Raw genomic sequence first — 22,447 nt, forward strand, 5'->3', positions numbered from 1 at the left:
GTAGCTGTATGTGTGTGTCACTGACAGAATGACAACATCTTTTCCATCATTTTATGTTTGTTAACTGACTAACTTCAGTGATTGATTGACAGGTGAAAAAAGAGTAGATTGATTTAATTTGAAATAATCATAATAATAGATATTTTACCAATGGTGTCACAGATTTCACACATGGATTGAATTGAGCCTTAAATATTGGACAGAAAGTGTCATCTTGTGTCTCAAATACACACACATACACATGAAGAAAGTAACTAACTATTACAGACTATGTTTGGTCACTAAATAAATTGCCCACATGATAGACTTGGAGTAAGAACAGCAATATGGGTTTTCTGGGCAGGTTCTCATACTGCATTTCTCCCAGTTCATTCAACTCTCACAGTGTGTGACAGCGCTGCTTTGTCTCACTGTACGAGAGATTCTCGAGGTGTCTTCATTTAACACGACACCAAAGACTCAAACCCACTTTAAAGCGTCACATTCAGCAGTGAGTCTTGTGTGAACTCCTTCCAGTGTTGCTGTGTTTCTTGGCTCTTGTTGGGAAAAGATCAGAGATACTGACAAGCAGTGATGACACAAAATGTTTAAAATTTCCCAATTCATGGCCCGAACTGAGCGGAAAACAGCAGCAAGAAATATTTCAGTTGGTAAAATGTGAACATGACACCAAAACCGCTCCACTAAATCAGCCCTTATGGGGAGATTGAAGAAAAGGAATGTGCTGAAAGGCAAAAAATATGTCTCCCAGGGAACATTTAATTATTTAAGCGTTTCATTTTTTAATAACTAATTTTAATGTCATTGCTTTGATTACAAAATTCTGCCCCCTCTACGTGGTAGCACTGTAGCCGGCACTTGACCTTGTGTACCCGATTAAGGAAGTCACATGTCAGTTTTTTCTGTCTCACTGTTGCAGCAGCAGAATGGGAGGTTGTAGGAAACATCGACTTCAGTTAGCAAGTTAACCCGTTTTGTAGCAACAAATGCTAACTAAGTGAGCGAAGGAGCTAACGTCGACAACTACAATGGGAGAATAAATGATTGAATCCCCACGTCTCTTGTCCATTGCTGAGATCGAGTCTTGGATCCGGTAAGCCAGTTGTTCCCAAACCTTTTCCCTCAGAGGATAAAGGGACATTGTAAGACCCCACAACGGCCCCCCACTCCTCCTCCTCCCCGTGTTGCTTGAAGCTCCACAGTTTTACTTACAAAACAGTTACTACGTGAGAAACCTGAAAAACATGAAAAATAAGCCAAGATTGTGTTATTACTATTTATATTATTACTTATTTTTGCATGCAAAACTGTCGAATTTAACTGAATGAAAATTTGTAAATAGTTTCCAAAATAAAATAAAGCAGCATGCCAACAACTAGGCCACATTTCTAGCGACATTTCCATATTTGATCAATGTATAAGACTGTGGCAATGAGATCTTCAAAGTTTTCAGATCCTTCAGCCAGGAGACTGCTGTCTGCTCCCCGTGGGAAGAGAAGTCAAAACTGATTTATTTGATGTTGATGTAACTTGCAAACTTCCGTAATGATTTTTTTGTGGTTCTAACCTCAGATGAAAATATTTTCCTCAAGGTACTTTTGTTCCCCAAACCCAACTATGTAGTTTCCAGTGAAGAAGGAAGTTTATGCCTCTGACCAGCAGAAAATGTAGCTGTCTTTCATAGGAAAAGACAACCAAAAAATGAGTTTGTTTGTAAGCCTGTAAAGCCTGAAAAAACGGGTTATTTTTGCAATTCTTTGATAACCGTCCGCTGCCAGTGTTTCCCCATCATTATAACCGACCCCCATGAAGTAGTAAATCTATAGGGGAGACACTGCAGTATGAGACTTTTACTTTTTAAAGTAGTACTACTATTTCTAAACCCTAGTATCTATACTTCTATTTGAGTAATGAATGTGAATACTTTTGAGACCTCTGCTCTAACGGGAGTCCTTCAAACATGAAGCAACAGGTGTTATTTTGCCTCAAGATGCACCGCAGTGTCCTACTCAGGCCAGTACTTTATAATGTGTCACAACCATTCAATCTACCGTAACAGAACCCCCCCCCCCCACTTGAACGTACACTTGTTTGCATGCTGTACTGCATGTGCATGCTTTCTGTGTGTGTGAGAGGGTACTGCGAGCGCTTCCATGTCCTCCTAAGTGCTCCTGAATGTCACATCCTATCTACGGCCGGTCCCTGAGGCACAAATGGACACTCCATTCACTTGTCAGGTGATTAATCTCCGCTCCCCTCTCTCTCCCTCATCTCCTTTCCATCTCGTATTCACTCTGTACACGCAGCTTTGTCAGCCATTCAGAGGACTGTCATACACACACACACACACACACACACAGGCGCTTACTGCACTCCCTCTGCCAGGCTCCGCCCAGTGAAGATCAACGAGGACGATGGATGGATTATTCATTCATTTTAGAGGTGGACGGGGATGCTTGTTCTCGTATTAGCACTCTGTAGGATTACCAGGAAACCACAGGAGGACCAAGAAAACACAGAAAGTACAGGGGAAGGGAAGCGGTTTACACACGGAGCGGCCTGCCGGTGGATGATGCCGAATCACCTTTGGCCGATTAGTGAGGGGAGGGCGGAGGCGAGCTCACCGCGGACGGCATACATTACAAAACATTACATCACCATCAACGCAACACACACTGAAGCACAGACGCAAGGCGGGAGATGTGGCAAACTATTCAGCTCCTCCTTCACCGCTTGTCCTCCATAGCAGGCGAGACGATTGTTTTTAAAGTGGCGGGGGTTATTTCTGGCAAGGCGCAGGGGATGAGTGTTAACTATGTTCTATCCCTGGCCCCTTTTTCACAACCCTGCGCTGTAACTTTTAGCCACGGCTTGGAAAGGAAAAGTGAGTTTAATGAGACGTGCTCTGCCTTCCTCGGCGTGTAACCTCCGCTTTAAGGGACAATGAAATTTCATTGGCCTGTCGTGTATAGTCCTCGACTTCCTTAATGTAATTGGAAGCCAAAGAGTCCCGTTCAGACTGTCCCTTTGTTACTCAAAGAAGCTGCTGGAGGGGTTTTGTAACTGTGCTTATTGGGCTCCAACAGGCTTATTGATATGTGGGCCATTTGCAGTGGGAAACCAATACAGTTTCTCTATGATGGCGCCAGGTACTCCTACAATATATACGCTATATTTTGATGACCAAACTATGAAGCAGGATTCTGTCACTGTTCAGCTCAAATCAGATAAGCACGTTTGTTTAAAACCGAGCCAGAACCAAAGTACCCTCAATCTGAGGAGCAATCCAGGACACTTTCCCTTTTCTCTCCACCAACAATCTTAACTTCATCAACATTTACAAGATTCATTTGCAGTTTTTTGGACCTCAGCAACGAGAAAGACAAAGAGAGATCTAAAGAGACATTTAAGAATCATCCACCTTCTGTTTTCTGCCAAATGAAAACGTATTTCTTCCCACCACAAAGTTTCTCCTGTGCGGCTCCAGCTGTTGCCGCGGCAGTATCAGTTATTAGCACACAATTACAATCTATTTAGGAAGCATCACTGCGAGGACCATTGCTGTGGCTCATTTTCTACTAAATTAACTCATGCCCAGAGTCAGCAGAGTGTTGGAAAAAGGCCTCCAAAATCTTTCTGTATCGTCAGTAAGTAAAAGTGGTAATGATTATGAGCTTGTTTCATCGGGGAGCTGATTAATTGGGACAGCATTAATTGAAATGTTGGCTGGTCTCCGTATTAACAGTTGTGCAGCACTGTGATAGCCTTTTTTAGTCTCTCGGGCTGTTTTTAAATGGCAAACAGAAAATGTCATGAATGTATGAATCTATTAGTGCTTGCTGATAATTAAGTGGCTGGAAAACGGACAGAAAACACAAAAAGCAGCTGGATTTACAGCATGCATTTTTTTTCTCTCCTCACAAACACTACATTTTTATGCAAATATCTCTTGTCCGACATGATTTAGCAGACACGTCTTTTATTGTCTAATGAGCGAGGCCGATGTAGCTGGGCATGGCTAGGCCTCCCCCTCTCACCCTCGGCTTCACCTACATGAGACACGATGCACCTGCAAGGGCTGTGGTGAATCAGGAACAGCAGGGTGGGAGGTGGGCCGCCCACCCGGGAGCCCGCAAGGCACGCCGAGATCAAGCGACGGAGGGAAAGGAGACGTTCCTCATGCATACATGAATATCACTCCAGTGAGTGAGACGGAGAATAACAGACCCACCGAGTTAATGACTTTTCTGTGTCTTTGATTGTGCCGCTGCAGTTTTTAATCGCTGCTTTGTTTATGATTATATGGACCTCTTCCCTTATGATTGTTAAATGGTGGTAATCAGCTGTGCTGCCTCTCTTAGTGTCTGACACAAATGCTGTCTGAGAAGGCTTAAGATGAGTGGGACATTTCCTTTGGCTGCAGGAATATTTTTAATGAAGACTGTGTTAGCCATTTTTCTAAAGAATTCCCAAGTCCTTTGAAATGCAAAATACTAGAGACATCCCCGGCTAAAAACATTGATGAGAGGCTTCTCACCACTTTACACCAAGCACCATCCGTACTTTTTGTGTTTATTGATTCTCAGTCTCAAAAACGTCATAAAACTCTTACATGTAAGCGTGCTAATAATGTTGTTTATTTAGTACTAAACACAACAACGCAAAGCTGAATGTCATTATTTTGGCAGGTCTGTGGTTATAAAGCGTAGTATAATTCACTTTTGAACTGGACTACGAGTTAGAATAATTCTTCTCAGGACTAAGAGATGATGCCCCCTCTGCTGAATAATGACGTTGATTGAATCGTCAATTAAATCAAATAAAACCTCTCATCTTCCTGGGTTTGCAATGAAAACCGCCCTCTCGAAGAAGTCTGTTTTCATCCTGCTCCCCCGTAGCTCCATCGCCGCGAGGCGCCCTGGTGCACGGCACTTTGCCCCCTGCAGTTCCCATGGAGCTGATCTGTAGCCCAGGCGTGAATGGGAACGTCACCGTTCATGTTTGCGGCGCGATAATCGAGAAGAGAACAAGACTCATGTTTCATCAAACACGCGCAAGTAAAGGTCGGAAGAACAATCATCATCATTTCTACCGGCATCCTCATCAAGCACTTGAATATTCCCGGCTCCCCGCTCTACCTTCCCGCCAAAAACACCCAGATCAAGCTAATTAAGTCTTCTGCCAGGCTTTCATCCTTCCTCCACCCGAGTCCGTCACGTCGGGAACGTGCATAGCGACACGTGTTTTGGTGGGCTGCAATTCCCTTGTGTGCGTTAGACATGTCTCTCCCATTGCTCCCCCCCCCCCCCGCCTGCATGCTGATCACTGCGTCAGCGTGCCGCACCTTGTTGTGTTTTCAAACTGCGTCGAGGAGGATGGGTGGCGGCGCTATTGAAGCTGGAGAGTCAGTTTTATTATGTCATGCAGATCAAGTGACGCGCAGGTTGTGAACACACACACACACACACACACAGGCCCTAAGTGCTTTAATCTTGAAGCTCCCACTCGTCCAGGTACGGACTCTTCCCCAGGTGTTTTTCTGTAAAAAGCAGAGGCCAGTTCAGCACATTGTACCAACGCCTTCCTCACAGCCGCAGGATAAAACACCCTTTCTCCTCGTCTGGCTCATCAGGAAAGTTGTGAATGACTTCCCCGTTTGTATGTGAGAGTTTTCCTCTCCTGGTGCGCCATTGACCCGTTGGAGGAGATTGCACAACAACTTGCGCAGAAACACAGACTTGTTTGTTTGAGGCCGCATGACGCTCCAAACTGCAGACGTTCTGCAGACGAAGAATGCGCTCGCTGTCGTGAATGAGTGCAACTGTACGAGTGCCGGTCCGTTTGCTTTCTGTCAAAGGACGGAGCAGAAATGAAATCTTTTCTGCGTTTGTGTTCCTCAGACCAGCGCGGTGCTCTGCTCCGGAGGCTGCGCCCTGCTGGCCGTGAGCTCCCTGTTGGCCATCATCACCATCTTCCTGCCCAGCGGAGGATGCGAGAGGAGGATCTGCACCCTGGCTGGATACATGCAGATGGCTGCGGGTGGGTACAGATGTGAATGATTGTTCCTCCTCGATCCAGATCTTTCTCAAAAATAGCTTTATTATGTCCTGTCTTTCATCTCTGCAACCAACGCCGACATCGCTTTCTACTACAGAAAAAAGAGGAGCTGACATTGTTGCCCGTCAGTTAGTCAGTCAAAAAAAGAAAAGAAAGCAGCTCGAGGACAGCTGCTGCTAGGCAACCCGTGTCTGCAGAGCACCCGATGGGGTGAAGCAGCAAAGGGAAGGGCGAGGATAGATTTAGAGCCTGCTGTTGAAAAGACAATTATGCCTCCTTAACACAGGTCATCCTTTCAGGGTCGCGTGTGACTTATCAAACCGCCGCTCTCACTCAAGCAGAGAAGGAGTCTCGTAAACAAAGCTCTGAAGCCTTTAATGCAGCACAGCTCGTGTCGCTGCTCGGTACCGGCCTTCACTCCTCTTCTGTTATGTGAGAGGATACGGTTTACATTCAATATATAAACTGTTTTTTCTGATCAGGTACCAGCAGAAACATTTGTCATGTACCAGGGAACAGCACGGTGCATAATGCAGCACATGTTCAGTAGTAGGGGGCCCAGGTTAGTGAAAGGTAAAATCTGTCAAGGTTTTCTTTCAAATTCAGTCAAAGGAAAAAAATGACAATGACAAAATTTGCTTTTAACATCCACTTTTTTTTCATCCATTTCCTCCGACATTTTCTTACTCCTCTGCACCAAACCAGGTGATTTAAGCTTTCCGATGATAAAGAACCTCTCTTCCTGTGAACAATATGACCACCAAGAGATGACCACCTTTCACAGGGCGCAGATGTTGATGTGAGTCTGCATGTCGTCAGTGAGAGCGCCGGTTGGCGATCCGTGTCGCGCCGTCACTGCGCTTTCTGACTCGTGTGTTCTCCTCACGTCGGTGCGTGATGGGGGAGGCTCGGGACGCGCCTCATTTGTCGTGATTCTAAGGGTGCTTCATTCATATTGCGTTGGTTTGTCGACAATTGGTCTCGTGCGCCGCATCCAACGTAGTGTGCCAAAGTCCCGCTCCACTGGTTGTTTGGGTGGCTAGTGGGGCGCATCAATGCTTTAAATAGTACTTCAGGCTCATAGTATTCTGCTGATGAGATACTTCCAGTTTGCAGTGGTTACAAATCGACCATGCCGTCTGAAGGAGATTTCAAATTGCAGGACCTTTATCCATTTTCTCTGTTTATTTGCGCAGCGGTGCTATGATACGGCTTTCGTATGTGTTTGAGGCTTCAGGCTGTTCTGTTGCCAGGTCAACTTTTCCACAAACAATTCATTGTTATTTCAGCAGCAATTACGTAACCTTTATCCTTGAGAATATTGTGGAGCTATTTGAAATCCCTGCATGTAAATGAACGGGGACCCAAGCGCAGCACACAGGAGTCACGGGTTATTCTGGAAAAATAACTGATATATTCACACAAAAAAGGTGCACAGGATTGAGTCTGGTGGGGGGGTAATGACTTCGGAGAGCAAGCAGGCAGGTGGGCAGGGATCCCGGAAGACTAGGGGGAAAAAAAACAGAACAAGGTGAGCAAAGAACAGCGTCTAATCCAAACGAGTATCACGATGGCCTGAATGCCGTATCTGCCACTCTGACGACGAAAGGATCTGGCGATGAATGACAGGGAGACACAAGTCAAGATAGGGCAGTCCCCCTGATGGCGGTTCCAGCCACCACCTCCCAGGGATGAGCAGGAGATGGCTCACAGACAGGGTGACGGACTGACTAGCTGGCAGCATGACAGCATGTGGCAATTAACTAATTGTCATTCGTTAGAGAGAGAGCTAATAGTGTGCATAGAGTGTCGCTAAACTCTGTCTGACACCAGAATCAGATCAATGTTCCGTCTCCAGGTCGAACCATGAGGTTTCATAGAGGATGAGTGTGTTTGAGAGACATGTTGAGGTTATGGCGCTACCAAAGAGGAGTGTGGTAACCTGAAAGAGAAACAGATAGAGAGCAATGCTTTTCTTGGATGTGTGCATCTTGTCAGTGTCGCACAAGAAGGTGTGTGTTCTCCGGCGAGTGTGAGGAAAGGAGCTGCCGTTCGAGGCGCTTGTCAACCTTCTCTCTCTGTAGATAGAAGTCTGTTTGGATCCACGCGTTTACTGCTGACACCAGTGTGGTTTGTTACTCTGCTTAAGATGGCTTGGCTGGACAAACATCCAAAGAGAAATATTGCTGAGTGTAACTTTTTTCAAGGTTGAGGATTTTTCCTGTGTGAAGACGAGGGTAGAGGTTGTAGTTGAAGTCCCTTTGAAGTGGTGTTTTGACAGCTTTTTTCTTTCTTTTGCAGAACATTAAGTGTAAACCAATAAAGTTTCCAATAGGAAGGGAGGGCTGGGTTTATTTGATGGCCAGTGCTGGCCAGGACTGTAATATTATATGACAATATAATGTGGTAGGATTAAAGAACGTGAATATACAAAGACTTATATATATATTACGTTATTACAGATACAAGGCCAAAATTCACAACTTTAGTCTGTTGTACTTAAACAAGTGCATGCCACAATTAGGTGGTTAAAAGTAAAACACTCGAAAATATGAAGATTCTATGAAGATGCAGATATTCATTCATTTACAAAATGTTTGTGTGCTATCTTTGTTTGTGTGCATGTTACAAATTAAGGTCATACTAACTAACGCTGCTTGACATTTTGAACATCTTTCCACTATCAGAATTTAGCTTTAATTAAGGCCACATCAAAATGCTGTGGTGAATACCGATATCCTGATGGAACAGAGGAGGACTTAAACCACATTTTAGACATGCTTGACATCTGCAGATCCGTCTCCGACCAATATGGCTAGCATTGAGAGTGAGAAATGTTAAGGAGTATGCAATCATCATTTCCCCTGAAATGCCCTCCCCTTGCTGCTTCCACAGCACCCACCACATCTGCTCTTTCACTGCTACTATCTGAAAGCCAGTAATGCATGAGGCACAACCCAAGAACATCGCTCGGCCCTCTAAGAGGTAGAAGCACATGACCTCACATATCCAGAATCCCGTCATGCCTTGCGGAGCGCACAGACACACGCTGCCAGCCGAGGGGTGGTTTTAAATAGGAAAACACTTTTTTGGGGGGGGTGAAACGCCACTTTCCTTTCTTGGCCTCGGGGTCCTGTGGGGGAAGTCCAGAATTAGATGCGAACTTGCTAAACCTCCACCGGGGGAAGCTCAGCGCTCCATCCAGCGGTTCAGCTGAGAGCATCAATGTTTTATGCCCAGAGAGAAGGGAAGGCAGAACACTTGTGTGTGTGTGTGTGTGTGTGTGCCTAGGCGGGGAGCCTTCTCTCCTGTCATGCATATTTCATCGGCCTGTTCTTCTTAGTGGTCAGGTGCCATTGGATGGATGGCACTTTGGTGGGGCGGTGTGTGTGTGTGTGTGAGGAACAGATAGTATCTGAATATGAAGCATTATTGATTTAATGCACATGAATGACACAAGATCATTAGTTTTATTTTAATTTCTACGAAAGGGAAAGTAAAACATTCTCGGAGGCTCAGTTGACTTTAACCTTCATCCTTGCCGACCCCCCACAGTTATTTCTATTCATTCATTCATCCCCCCCGACATGCGCAGAGGAGTTGTCTTCGTGGCACGACGTTCAGGCAGACTCTCGCGGTGCGGTTATCTGTTCGGGGCTGAAGACACGACACACTCGGCTGAGTCTACAAGCGCTCGCTGCACACACGAGCTCAATCGCAGCGCTCCTCCTGCAGAGTTATCGTCATATTGCATATGGAGATCATTTACATTATGTGCTTACATAAAAATGTGCAGGGGAGTTCATGAGCGGCATTGATTGCCTGTTGTTTTTCTCTTTTTGTTGATGGGACAGCATGGGAGTAGTTTTCTAGTTAAAAAATGGAAAAGTGTTTTCTTGCGAAAATGGCTCTTTGGGAGATACTCTTTGGGGTGAGGACTTGAAAGCAATACGCCTGAAGTGGTGTTTTTCTGCTCTTGAAAGAAATATGAACCACAGGTTTTTTTTTTCTTCTCATCTGTACAGTTGGAGATGTTTGTGTTGCTTGTGGTTGTTCATTCTTACGTGGAGAGATAAAAGGGAAGAAACAGCACAATGGGCAAATCCCGAGTGAAATCTGCCTTTACTTTCACTGCTGCACTTGGCGCCTCCTTCTGCCGACTGGTTCTTTAATCAATCAATGTGTGAACCCAAATTGTGCAGGGGTGGTGCCGAGGGATGCTGTAATTTGAGACACCCATCATTTGCGGTGGTGCAATCAGAAAGTTGATTTGACCCTTCATATACAAAGTGAAGTGCTGATCCCGTCAAAGTTAATTTGGTAAATATATATTTACCAGGCTGATACACTAATGAGTGAGATATACTGTATATCTCACATTACTAAAGGTGTGCTGAAGATATATATCTTTTTGGTGAGCTTAATTTTTCAAAAAGATAATTGTCCCCAAAAACATAGTTTTGTGAGGCAAAAATCAGTATTTCCCCCTTTGTTTGATAGCTTAATACCCCCTAAAATATAATTTTGCAGACATCCAACCCCCATATAGGTAACCACTAATTAGGAGCAGTGTTTAATGTGTGCAGAGGCAGGTTCAATTGCTCATGGGCATTTGGGGCACCATCCCCTTGTTGTACTACATCTGTAGCAGCTTCATTTTTCTTCAGACGACCTTTGATTCTTTATTCAAATCAAAACCGCCACACGTTCTTGGCACTGACTGAACATGTTCTGCTGTCTCAGCAGGATGAATGAGATTGACTTTGTGGGGGGTTCTCGTCATTCGTTGAGTGAGCCTACTTTTTTTTTTTTGCCAAAAAAGCTTTTCTAATTTACAGTTAAACTCCATCTAACCCCAGCTACCGGTGAACATTTCCCCTTTGAAGCTCCCTCCCCCGGTCCAACTGCTCTGAAGCCTTGCCTCCTAATCTGCATCCGCATCAGGAGATGTTTTTTACCCCGACCCGGGCTGCTTGGAAGCAGAAAAGGCAGTGTGTAATCGTGTGCTCCCCACACACACACACACACACACACACAAACACAAACACACTCGCATCCAGTGGCATTGTGCTGATGCCGAGGAAGCCCGGCCTGCTGTGTCAGCGTTCCTCTGGGCAAAGCTGCCATGCAGATCTCCTCCCGAAAAGGGCGACGATGGAAATAGGAAGTTGCCTTTCATCAAAGCACCTGGCGTGTTATTTCAGTGGCGCCGCCGCCGCCGCCGCCGGGGGCCCACGCGGTGCCGGCCTCAGACTGAGTGAGAGAAGGTTTCCTAGAGAGCCGACACCACCGAGGCGTTGTTTGATTACCTCGGCAGTCTCTGAACTCCTTCCAGCAGCCTTCAGGCCCGAGATGTAGCCGCTCCTGTCCAGTGCTCCGCGTTGTGTGTGACGGCTCAGCAACTTCACGTCAATGTTTCTTGCAGTCCGACTTTTTTTGGGGGTCTTTCAGCCTTCTGTGCTGCCCTCCAGGCTGCTTCCCTCTTTTTTAATAAGGTGTGTGTGTGCGTGTGTGTGTGTGTGTGTTTTAAATCAACGCTCATTTATCTGGCCTTCATCCAATTCTCCCTTTCATCCTGTTCTCTCGCCTGCTCTCTGAGGAGTAGCCCCTACAAGCACGTCTTTAAAACATCCACATCCCCCAATCCTCTCTGGGCTTGTTTTCTGTTCCGTCACTGATGTTTCATTCCGTTTCATCATGGGTCGGCCCGGCCCGCGCCTCTCGCTCGCCCTGACCCCTCACTTTTGCAGGGAGAACTTTTTCCACCACCGGGCCTTAACCGTCTTGCAGATAAATCGGAAAAAGGTTGATTTACCTCCACGTGTTGGCACGTGGACGGAATGTGACCCAGTTTAGATGCATAGCGACGCTGACCTTTTCACCTGTGACTCACAGCGCGTGACTCACTGCGCCCTGCGTGCAGACATTAATCATAGATGTGCCGCTTGTCAGTCACAGCGTTTGTGCCACTTTTTGTATGATTTTTCTCTTGCCATCTGCACACACACAGACACTGAGTAATCTAAATGTTCTTTAGGTCCGTGCTCCAGCTTAAGAAATCCCATTAATTTAACAGGACACTAGCAGATTTACACAGAAGTCCTTCATATTTATTAGAGAAACACTACCCGGCCACTTCTGCTGCCAACGCGCATTCGCCAGCATGCAACGCGCTTGATTCATTCTTTAATGCGTTTCGCCGCTGTGTTACAGCATTTATCAAAGTTACAAATGGATTAATTAGGCCTAATATCCGCATACGATCAGACCCTGTGTTTGTATATTTATTTGTGTATATTAAGCTTTGATGTCCGCTGTAATTATGAGGGCGCCTGCTCGCTCACTGACACACACTCGTCCCCCAGATGTCTGATGATGTCAGACGTGTCTGGGATCATCTCTTATATCTTTTTTCCAATCTTCCTTATCAAATGTGAAGAGGCGAGAATACCAATGTATTTAAAGAGTCTGTTTGTAGCACTAAGGGGGGCATGTATGTATTGGGGTAGAAATGTTTCTACAGGAGCCCAGAAGGGACAAACCAAACACGGGCTCCAGGGCTTTCTGCTTCTTGGCGAGGGCCTCTGTGGATCGGCTCTCAGGGGGAGTTTGCAATCTGCAGCCTTCCCCCCTAGATGCTGCCACATCCTGCAAGCTGCACCTTTTTAAAGTCATTTTGTGTCCTCTGCTATTAATGCTCTTAACAATGTGAATCAACTTTCTTTATCTCGTGTGCGCTTTGACTATCTCTCCCACTACACACACACACACACACATACACAAAACTATCCGAGCATTTGGTTACGCCTCTCTGAGCAAGCGACAAATGACCAGTGGACAGAGGAGAGGAAGAACGTTATCACGTGTGTTCTGGTGGACTGACTCGGTCCTCCCACTTGTGTCAGATGGAGAAGAAGCGTCGCAGCGTCCAAAAAAAACGCGCTCGGCTGTTTCTTATTCCTCTCCCGTTCCCTTTGTCTCGCTGCTCCAACGTCATCCTGGCATTTGAAAGCGCGCACATACACACTCATACTCAAACACACTCAAGGAACTAGTTGCTATGCATATTACATGAGTTCTCCACTTCCGAAGGCCTCAGCTTTTTTTTTTCTTTCCTTTTTGTAACTCACAGCGAAGATGATGAGGCGGAGGCCAGTTGTGCACTTAAGGGCTATTTCTCTTACGCTGCGACAAAAGCCAGAAGCCTGTTTAAAACATGAATTTGTCATTCCGGAATTTCTTTGTCCAATGATTGCAAACAGTTGAGATGGGAAATTAAGCAAAATCTATTTTCTATTGATGTACGGCGGCACCTTTGCTCCTGTGGGGCGGTTGCCCAGTTTTTTACCAAATCCAATCTAAATGGCCGCTGGTTACAGGCATGATAACAGATTGACTTAGTTTTGGTCATACTAAGTATGTGTGTATGTGTGCGTGTGTTTGTGTGTATCTCAGGATTACCCACTACAGCCTGTTCGATGTGAAAAACAGCCGGGATGACTCACTGTTGTGACTGTGGCTGCTGGAATGCAGCTGCTTTAGTCCTGCACACTGGGCCCTTCGCTGTGAGAACACACACACTGTGTGTGTGTGTGTGTGTGTGTGTGGAAGTTTACATGCTCTCCTTTCCGTCTCATTTCTCTTATGTCCTTTTATCCTCTTGCCTCTGATGCAGTGATTGATCCTCCGCCCAGGGGACTCTCATGAGTGCGCAGTGATGAGTGAGAGCGGTGCGTCCTTGTTTTTTTCTTTGTACCATCTGTGTTGTACGGGAATTAGTTTTTGTAAGCAATATTAAGAACCGAAGGCGCGGGTGCCTGTGACACACACACACACGGTGATTGATTAAGCAATGTCGCACTACTGCTTTTGCTTCGCTCTGGTAAGTGAATTAAAACGGCTGCATGTGAGGATCGCGGGTGTGTACATGTACACTGAAAGACCATCAACCGTGATGCACTTATAAAGAACAAAGTGATTTCAGCTCAAACTCAAGAAGTTCCAACAGTATTGGCTCTTTGATCATGCCATCGGTGAAGCAATGATAAAACTAAGTCAAAAAGTCTCTTGAGTCTTCATTGCATTCGGGAAATATGCTTATCCCCTTCATATGCATTCCCATATCTGCATCCAGTAGCAGCCTTGCCGAGCTTTGCATAAAGATAAAACCAAATCTCGCTGGAAAGAAAATCTGTGCTTCTCAGAAATGTGAGACTATTGCTTAAAATATATGTTATTATGTTAAGTGACGAGGAAGTGAGAAACCCAGAAGTATCTGCCGCTGAATACCAGGGAATCAACTTGTAGCTGGTGATTTTCTTCGTACAACTTCTGATAGAAAGGAAGTGAATGAACTGTTGTTCAGAACTTACTTTGTCCTTTCAAGTGTCTGCAGTGAAGGCAGAGAGTGCGCAGTGGAGGGAATATTTTCTCCCACGAGTGCCGTGCTGGCTGGGGACCGACTGTACATTTGGAATCAGCTAAATGAGAGCAGAGCTCACATGGGGTCGATCTAGAGAAGATATTGAAGACAAGGTGGACACATCAACTCCACGGTCATGTCATTCAGGAAGTTAGGCAGAAATCCAAGCCGTGTGGAAATGTATTATGTAAGAACAGTTATACACTTCTAATGTTATGTGTATAGCACAACAGCTTTTTCTTTTTCAGGGCTGACAGGAAGTCTTTTGTCTTGAGCACAAATAGGTTTCCTGAGGGTAGCAATGAATCTCTCTGGTCTCTTAAAAAATGCTTTTAGACTTAATGGCCGTGTGTGAGTTTGCTGCTGTGGTGGTGCATGCTGATGTAGCTGATGTCAATACTACTACTTAATACAATGAAGCTACTCCTGATGCACTCCACAGCTGATACAGTCCACGTGTTTGCATCACCAGGATGGATCTCAATCTCAGTGTCAGTTATGTCATTCATTTTTTCAGTTTCATGTGCACCTGCAAAATGTAACGTTCTTCTACTTTTATTGATAGCCAACTAGCATTTTCTAATTAATGTGTCACATGTTGCTTGCTCAGTGAGAAAGAATGAGCGATGAACCCACATTTCTGTCTGTGTGTCTGTATGACACGCCCGTCTGTCCACTCTACACACTACAATATACCCCCCCGCTGAAAGATGGATGGCACTTACTGAGATTACAGAAGCCGGAGTGTGTGTTTTTTGATGAGGTGCGCCTTCGAGCCATGAGTCCGCACATACCTCTCCATCTTTGTGCCAAAGATGGCAGCCACAGGTGCATGATAACCCCTCTGTGACACACACATACACACGACTACATGACACACGACTAAAGGTAGAAACAGAGTGGACTCCAAATACCTATAGGGCCGGCAGATGTGTATCTCTGGCTTTGCCGAGGGAGAGGATGTGATATGTCCATCGCCTCTGAGTTTATTTATAAGCAGCTCTCATATTTCCACATGAAGATAGAGCTTGGATGTATTATCAAGTATTCTACCACACACACACACACACACACACACACACACAGTCAGGTGTGGATGGTTTTTTCTCCTAACATAAGGACCAGACTTGTAAATCATTCTAGACCTGTCTACTCACACAAAGACACACACACACACACACACACACACACACTCTCTCTATGTGTGAATAGACACGCACACATAGCCTATTGATTTCATCGATCATTTTTGTAATGAAATCCGTCCTCGTGTTTTCGGCCCCTGATCCACTTGTCCCATGCCATCGATCGTGAGCTCCAGGTGTGTGTGAAGATGTTTTACCTCTATGGAACATGTGGCCTGCTGTATGGATTAGGAACCTAGACGTATACTGTATATTGAATATTCAATCTAAATGAGTAGAGAGAAGATTTAGCATTATTTTCTGTAAATGTAAATTTAAGGTGTGTCTCAGGATTTTTACTGATTTTTCATAGATTGATATGCATATGCATTTGTTTCATAGATTTGTCTTCCCCCCTTTTGCAGGTACCCTCTTAAACTTTCTGTTCAAGTGAGTTAAGGAAATGAGTTCACTTTCTTTATATCGACCTTTAATAAAACAGAAATGGGTCTGTGATACTGTGTAAAACACACACTGTCCACACACACTTGTTCATCCACATGTGCGCCGCTCCGCCTCACGTTGATTGAGTGGAGCGATGGGACGGACGCTGTCAGCCTTGTGATTTAATCCATTTCAGCAAAGAAGTTTACACATTGAAAACAGAAAGGATACGACAGAGAGAGTGAGAGACAGAGAGAGAGAGAGAGAGAGACCTCTGTATTTCCTCTTCTCTCTTTGCGTCCCAACACATCCCTCAGCTCGCTCGCCTCTCTCTGATTACAGTTTAAAGCCCCGTCCTCCCCCACCAGGTCCCTTGTTCATTACACGTCTTTCACCGTGTGACTGTGGGGTCAAGCCGAGCCTGTCGGGCAGGAAGAGAAGCGGGAATAAAATATCGCTCAACCACACCCTCCGTTGTTTGTTTGACTGATCTAGTTTTTAATCTGGAACCAACTAAAAAGTAAGAAGGAAAGAAGGTCTTGCTTCATGTTATTTGGTCACGGTTTGTCCGGTTTCTCCAGAGTTGAATCTGCTCTGGACATGGACCTGTCCTCACGCCAGCTCAGAGCAGCAACTAACCCATAATGGCTCCAGGCCACAGGCGATAGCGCTCGTGTGCTGATTCAAGAGGGCGGACGAATGACACAGCCGGGATGAGGCACATGGTGACGTGGTTACACCACCACAAGTAAGTAGATGTCAGCCCTTGTGTGTTAAGCCCACATGCCAAAGATGCCCAGTTTTTGTTTGATTCCGTTTTAACCAAACGGCGACTGAGATTGCTGATGTTGGTGTTGAAGAATGCTTGATCCTATATGAAAACCCAATTCTTTTCAAATGCACGCAGTGTGCTCTTGAGACCTTGGCCTCTAAAAGTTGCATTTTGCCGGAAGAAATATTAAACGATGTGCGTAGGGCGCAGATTTATAAAAACACCTTTTAAAAGATTTCGAAGGAAGTTGGGTCATGTATGGTATTTTGAGAGGCTTTTATTTTGGACTGGTACATCAGGACGTCCTGGTTATCCATAAGTGTCACCTTGGGGATGTGTACTATCAACCTGAAATGGAATGGTCATAACAGTATTGATTGTTTCCTTTTAAATCTAATGTGAAAATGACTAAATGTAGTCTGGTGATTTGATTTGATTTTGAAGGAAATTGGCATGTATATGGTATTTTGAGAGGCTTTTATTTTGGACTGGTAAATCAGAATGTCCTGGTTAGCACCAAGTCACACCATGGTGATGTGTACTCTCTGCCTGAAGTGGAATGGTCATGAAAGAATTGATTGTTTCCTTTTAATTATATTTATCTCTTTCATTGAATAGGTCCATTATAAAAAGTGAAATGGTGCCAGCACTTCAATAATTCCATGTTGGGATCATGTGCTCAATGGGGTTCTCAAGATGATGGGCAGTTTTGGGTTCAGGGTCCATTTTGGTCACATCTGACCATAGCACCTTCTTCCACACGTTTGCAGTGCCTTCCACACGACTGGTGTTAAACTCCAAACTGTATTTCTTATGCAGCTCATCCAGAGTTACATTGGCCTCTTGATTGCTGCTCTATTAAAGACATCACATTCTACTTAGAAAGAATGTCACCTTTGACGATGTTCATGATAGACTAAATGAAAACTTAAATCGTGGAAAAGAAGAAAAGAGAACAAATGGAACAGTGGTTTCAACTCGAGACATACTTCATCTAAACTGCTCCATATCTCTCAATTCTCATGACGTCCTTACCCTCTATACATCCAAATTATAATCCAAGCCTGGTGGAAACATGAACTAACACCACTGACTCGCGAACGCCACGGGCGTCCTCGACCGAATTTCTAACCATCTGGCCAGTGCCCCAACGTGCAAGGAGTAGCCAAGGACCCGTCCAATCTTCATTTTAAGATTCTAGTTTTAAGTGTATTACAATAATAATAATGATAAAAAATACATACATTGTTTTTGGTAATTCTCCTCTCGGTATTCCGTCCAACTATTTCCCCTTTGTTGCGTGTCCCTGACAGGCTGATACAAGCAGCCTCAGTCGGGGCGAATACTGTGTCGGCGGGTCGCCCCGTCCAAGGATGATAGGCACGCCATCTGCTGTGTTTACACTTTCCAACTCTCAGACTGTATTCTTTTGACAGCCTTTGATGCATTAATGATTCCGCTGGCCTCTCAGGTCTCTCGGTTGGGTCTAGCCTTGTTTACTCTAGAGTTCGCTGCACTCTTTCCTTTCATCACCGCTGAAACTCCCCAGGTTCCCAACTTCTAAACCGGAGCAGGTCAAAGAGAAGGTAAGTAAGGAGAGGGAGTATATATTTGGCTCTCTTCCTTTTCTCGTCAGTCTAATGCTGTAGAACAGTGCCCATCTCCTCAGCCTTTTTGAAAAAATCCCTTCTGTGGAATTTCTGCTTTGGTAGAGGGAGTAAAACAAAACTCACGATCTGGATTTAAACTCATGAGCTTCCAGGAGTGTGGATCTTCTGTCAGCTAAAAGCGGATGAATTACTGCTGTTCACTCATCGGAATGATTGCTGATTCAGAAAGGAAAATGCTGTTCTTGCAGACAGGTCTTACTCCCTTTTACCGTCTTTTGTGATGAGATATGAGGTTGCAAATGACTCCTCTTTCTGTCTGTCACACAGAAGCAATTTAATAGGCACGAGACATCAATGCAAATCAAGTCGTCTCTTGGATGAAGACAAACAAGAAGGGAAAGACGGAACCAGACAAAAAGAGAGAAAGGAATGCCAGTTGATGTTTCATTTATTTATTTTGTTCGTAGCTGCAGCAACAGGAGGACAAGGTGTCATTGGTCCCCAGAGCCTCCCAGCACCCTCAATCTGTCACCACACATTCCCACACAGCGAGGACACTGAAGAATAGGAACAGTGAAACGTCTTTACTATCACATGGAATTGGGAACAGAACAAGCATTCATGAACTTCATGAATTCATAAATCCCTCTGACTTTGGTGATCGCGGACTCTCCCTCTGTGGTTTTGAGTGCCGCAACTATTGGATGGATTTCCACACTGTGCCCCTTAGGTGACCCCTTTCATATTTCATCCAGCTCCACCAGAACTAGGGGGTTTTCATGTCTCTGATTTAAAAAGAGCTGCAGGAATGCGTCCTATAACCATGTTTGCTCAGCCTGGACCAATGTTTTTTTTAGTCCAAAATAATGTCAACATTTTAACATTTTGCCTTACGGTGTAAAATATGCCACCAATTACCCCTTGTCACGTTCGCAGCTGAAGCAGGATGCAGGGAGGACTCAGGCGCAGAGTTTCTCGATCCAAAGTGCTCTTTATTCTCAAACAATAACGTGCTCCAATGACGAGGGACATATAGACAATGACGCGACCCAAGGAGGACTCAGCAGAGTTTTGGAGCGGTCAGGGCCCCGACTATTTGGACGTGGGAAGTCCATTCTGGCAGCGGAAGACGGACGTCGTTCTCGGGCCCAGAGGCTACCGAGAGATGTGCCTCGAGATTCGAGACCTCCTCAACCCGAGGAAAGGGAGCCCGGGGGGGGAGGAGACCTCGAACCCCCCAGTCCCGGCTCCTGTCCCGGCCCCCAGAGTCTCGCCTCCACCCGTTCCGGAACCCAGAGCCTCGCCTCCGCCTGTCCCGGCCCCCAGAGTCTCGTCTCCGCCCGTCCCGGCCCCCAGACGCCCGTCAGCGCCCGTGCCGGCCCCGAGACGCCCGTCAGCGCCCGTTCCTGCGCCGAGACGCCCGTCAGCGCCCGTTCCTGCGCCGAGACGCCCGTCAGCGCCCGTCCCGGCCCCGAGAACCCCGTCAGCGCCCGTCCCTGCCCCGAGAACCCCGTCAGCGCCCGTTCCTGCCCCGAGAACCACGCCCCCGGTCCCGGCCCCGCGGCGCCTGACCATGACCCCCCCTTCCCACCCTCTGGGGACCGTCTGGAATCCGGTCCTTGGAGGGGGATTGGGGTCAGGGCTCAGCCCGGTGATCCTCGCCACGACGACGCCGCAGCCGCACAGCTCGGCGCCCCCCGCCACGACGACGCCGGAGCCGCACAGCTCGGCGCCCCCCGCCACGACAACGCCGGAGCCGCACAGCTCGGTGCCCCCCGCCACGACGACGCCGGAGCCGCACAGCTCGGCGCCCCCCGCCACGACGACGCCGGAGCCGCACCGCCCGGCGCCCCCCGAGACCCTGAAGTCCGGTCGCCGTAGCGGCCGGCCCCCCGAGACCCTGAAGCCCGGTCGCCGTAGCGGCTGGCCCCCAAAGACCCTGAAGCCCGGTCGGCGTAGCGGCCGGCCCCCCGAGACCCTGAAGCCCGGTCGGCGTAGCGGCCGGCCCCCCGAGACCCTGAAGCCCGGTCGCCGTAGCGGCCGGCCCCCCGAGACCCTGAAGCCCGGTCGCCGTAGCGGCCGGCCCCCCGAGACCCTGAAGCCCGGTCGCCGTAGCGGCCGGCCCCCCGTGACCCTGAAGTCTGGGCGCCGTGGCATCCCGGCCGGAGGGACCCGACCCCGTGCCGCCGACCCTTGGGGTCCCCTGGGCGGCCGGGGGTTGTTGGGTTCCCCGCCCTCCCTCCCCTGTCTGTTTTTCTAGGTTCCACCCTCCTTTAGGACCGTCTGGAATCCGGTCCTTAAGGGGGGGGTTCTGTCACGGTTTGGCTTCGCTTCCTGTTTTAGTTTGAAGTTTCATGTCTCTTGTGGTCCTGGGTTAACTTCACTTCCTGCCTTGTCTTGTGATTGCGTGATTGTGTCCAATCACCTGCACCTCCCTTGTGTATTTAAGCCCTGTGTGCCTGTTGTCCCTTGTCGTGTCATTGTCTAAATGTCCCTCGTTGTTGGAGCACGTTTTGGTTTGTTTGTGAGAATAAAGAGCACTTTTGATTAGAAACTCTGCGCCTGAGTCCTCCCTGCATCCTGCTTCAGCTGCGAACGTGACACCCCTCTTGTGAAACTGCAGCTTTATCTTGTCTAAAAATTGGAAGTTGCTGACAAGTCGCTAAAGGATTGTTATGCTTTTACGACCACCTGATGCCACGGGAAACTTAATTCTTACCTAAGATAAGCATGCCAACATGCCAGCGGTTTAAATCACCTCTGTGCAAGAGAGCGTTAAGTGTTATTTGAAAACGTTCTCCTTTATATACACGGTAAAAAAACTCAGTGCCTCATTTTCTTTTATTTTTGATAACCGTATTCATCATTTCTTCATCAGAAAAGTTTTGAGTTGAAAATAAAGTGAAATGAAATACTCATATAATCACAAAGGTTTCTTGCTGCCTTTGGAAGATCAGAAGATATTCAGTGATCCCTGAAGGGAAACAGAAACGAAACAGACATATAAGGTTAGTGTTTTATTAATAAATCCCATAAATAAAACAGTATTATAAAGGTTAAATTTAAAACGAGATGAAAACTAGGGCATCCGCATAGTGAAATATAGCTAAATTATAATTGGTCCCATGCTGTTTTTTTGACAGATTTAGTGTAAGGATTCTATATCACTACTGACACCAAGGCCCTAATCCCTCTATCATCTCCGCTTTGCCTCATATAGCCAGGCTGTTTAACACGCTGTGGGCACACAGAGGCCAGAGGAAGTCAACAACCCCCATGAGAGGTCACAAGGACAATCAGCACACTGCGACCAAGGAGGGACGCGGTATTCGTCCAATCCAGGCACAAAATACTAAAAGAAGAAAAGAGATGGTGGCCTGCTGAGGGCTTTTTTTTGTGCTGCAGGAGAATTACAGCCTGCCAGAAGCTCTGGGAGGAGCACACGGCTTCAGTCCACTGAGAGGCCTTCAGAGAAAGGATAGCCATGTTTTCTCTGTCCGAGGACCTGATCGGGATTTGTTCATGTCAGCATGCCGCCACTCGGCGACCTCTATTCCAGGGAGCGAGAGGCAGAGGCTAACGAGGAGATGTTTCGGCATGCATCGGAAAAAGTTCAGAAGAGCTCCTGACAGCTGCAGTGTGGATGCAATTATCACCACAGTGCCTCATAGGTGGCCCTCAAAGAGAGATGTAACAGGAAAATGATAGTCACATCGTGCAGCATTTCTCAGGAATATGCTCTCGCCTTCTGTTCTTTCAACTCTTCCTTTTGTCCCCTCCTCTTCCGACTGCATCGCCCCCCCTCCAACGCCTCTTCATCTTTCCTCTACCCCTCCCCTTGCACCCTGGGGAATCTTTGGAAATCCTCTGAAGTTAAAATGAGTCTGCTGTCTTGCCTAGCAACGAGGACCCAGGACGGAGGAAAATACAGGGCTTCTTTCCGCACACAGGTGTCGACTGATGACTCCGACTCTCTTGCGGTGTGGCTCGTTTGCCACGGCTTCATAATTACTCGACC

General features: G+C 46.7%; 1 protein-coding gene across 1 annotated transcript in view; it reads left to right on the plus strand.

Annotated features, from left to right (window-relative positions):
* The window catches only part of LOC119214949 (LHFPL tetraspan subfamily member 7 protein), an 80,937-nt gene that overhangs the window by 12,841 nt on the left and 45,649 nt on the right, over window positions 1–22,447 (plus strand). The window contains exon 2 of the mRNA XM_037466645.2: window positions 5,901–6,039. Coding sequence (XP_037322542.2) covers window positions 5,901–6,039 — 139 coding nt within the window. The remainder of the gene's footprint in view (window positions 1–5,900; window positions 6,040–22,447) is intronic.

Source organism: Pungitius pungitius, chromosome 16 (assembly GCF_949316345.1).
Source record: "Pungitius pungitius chromosome 16, fPunPun2.1, whole genome shotgun sequence".
Classification (NCBI taxonomy): Eukaryota; Metazoa; Chordata; class Actinopteri; order Perciformes; family Gasterosteidae; genus Pungitius; species Pungitius pungitius.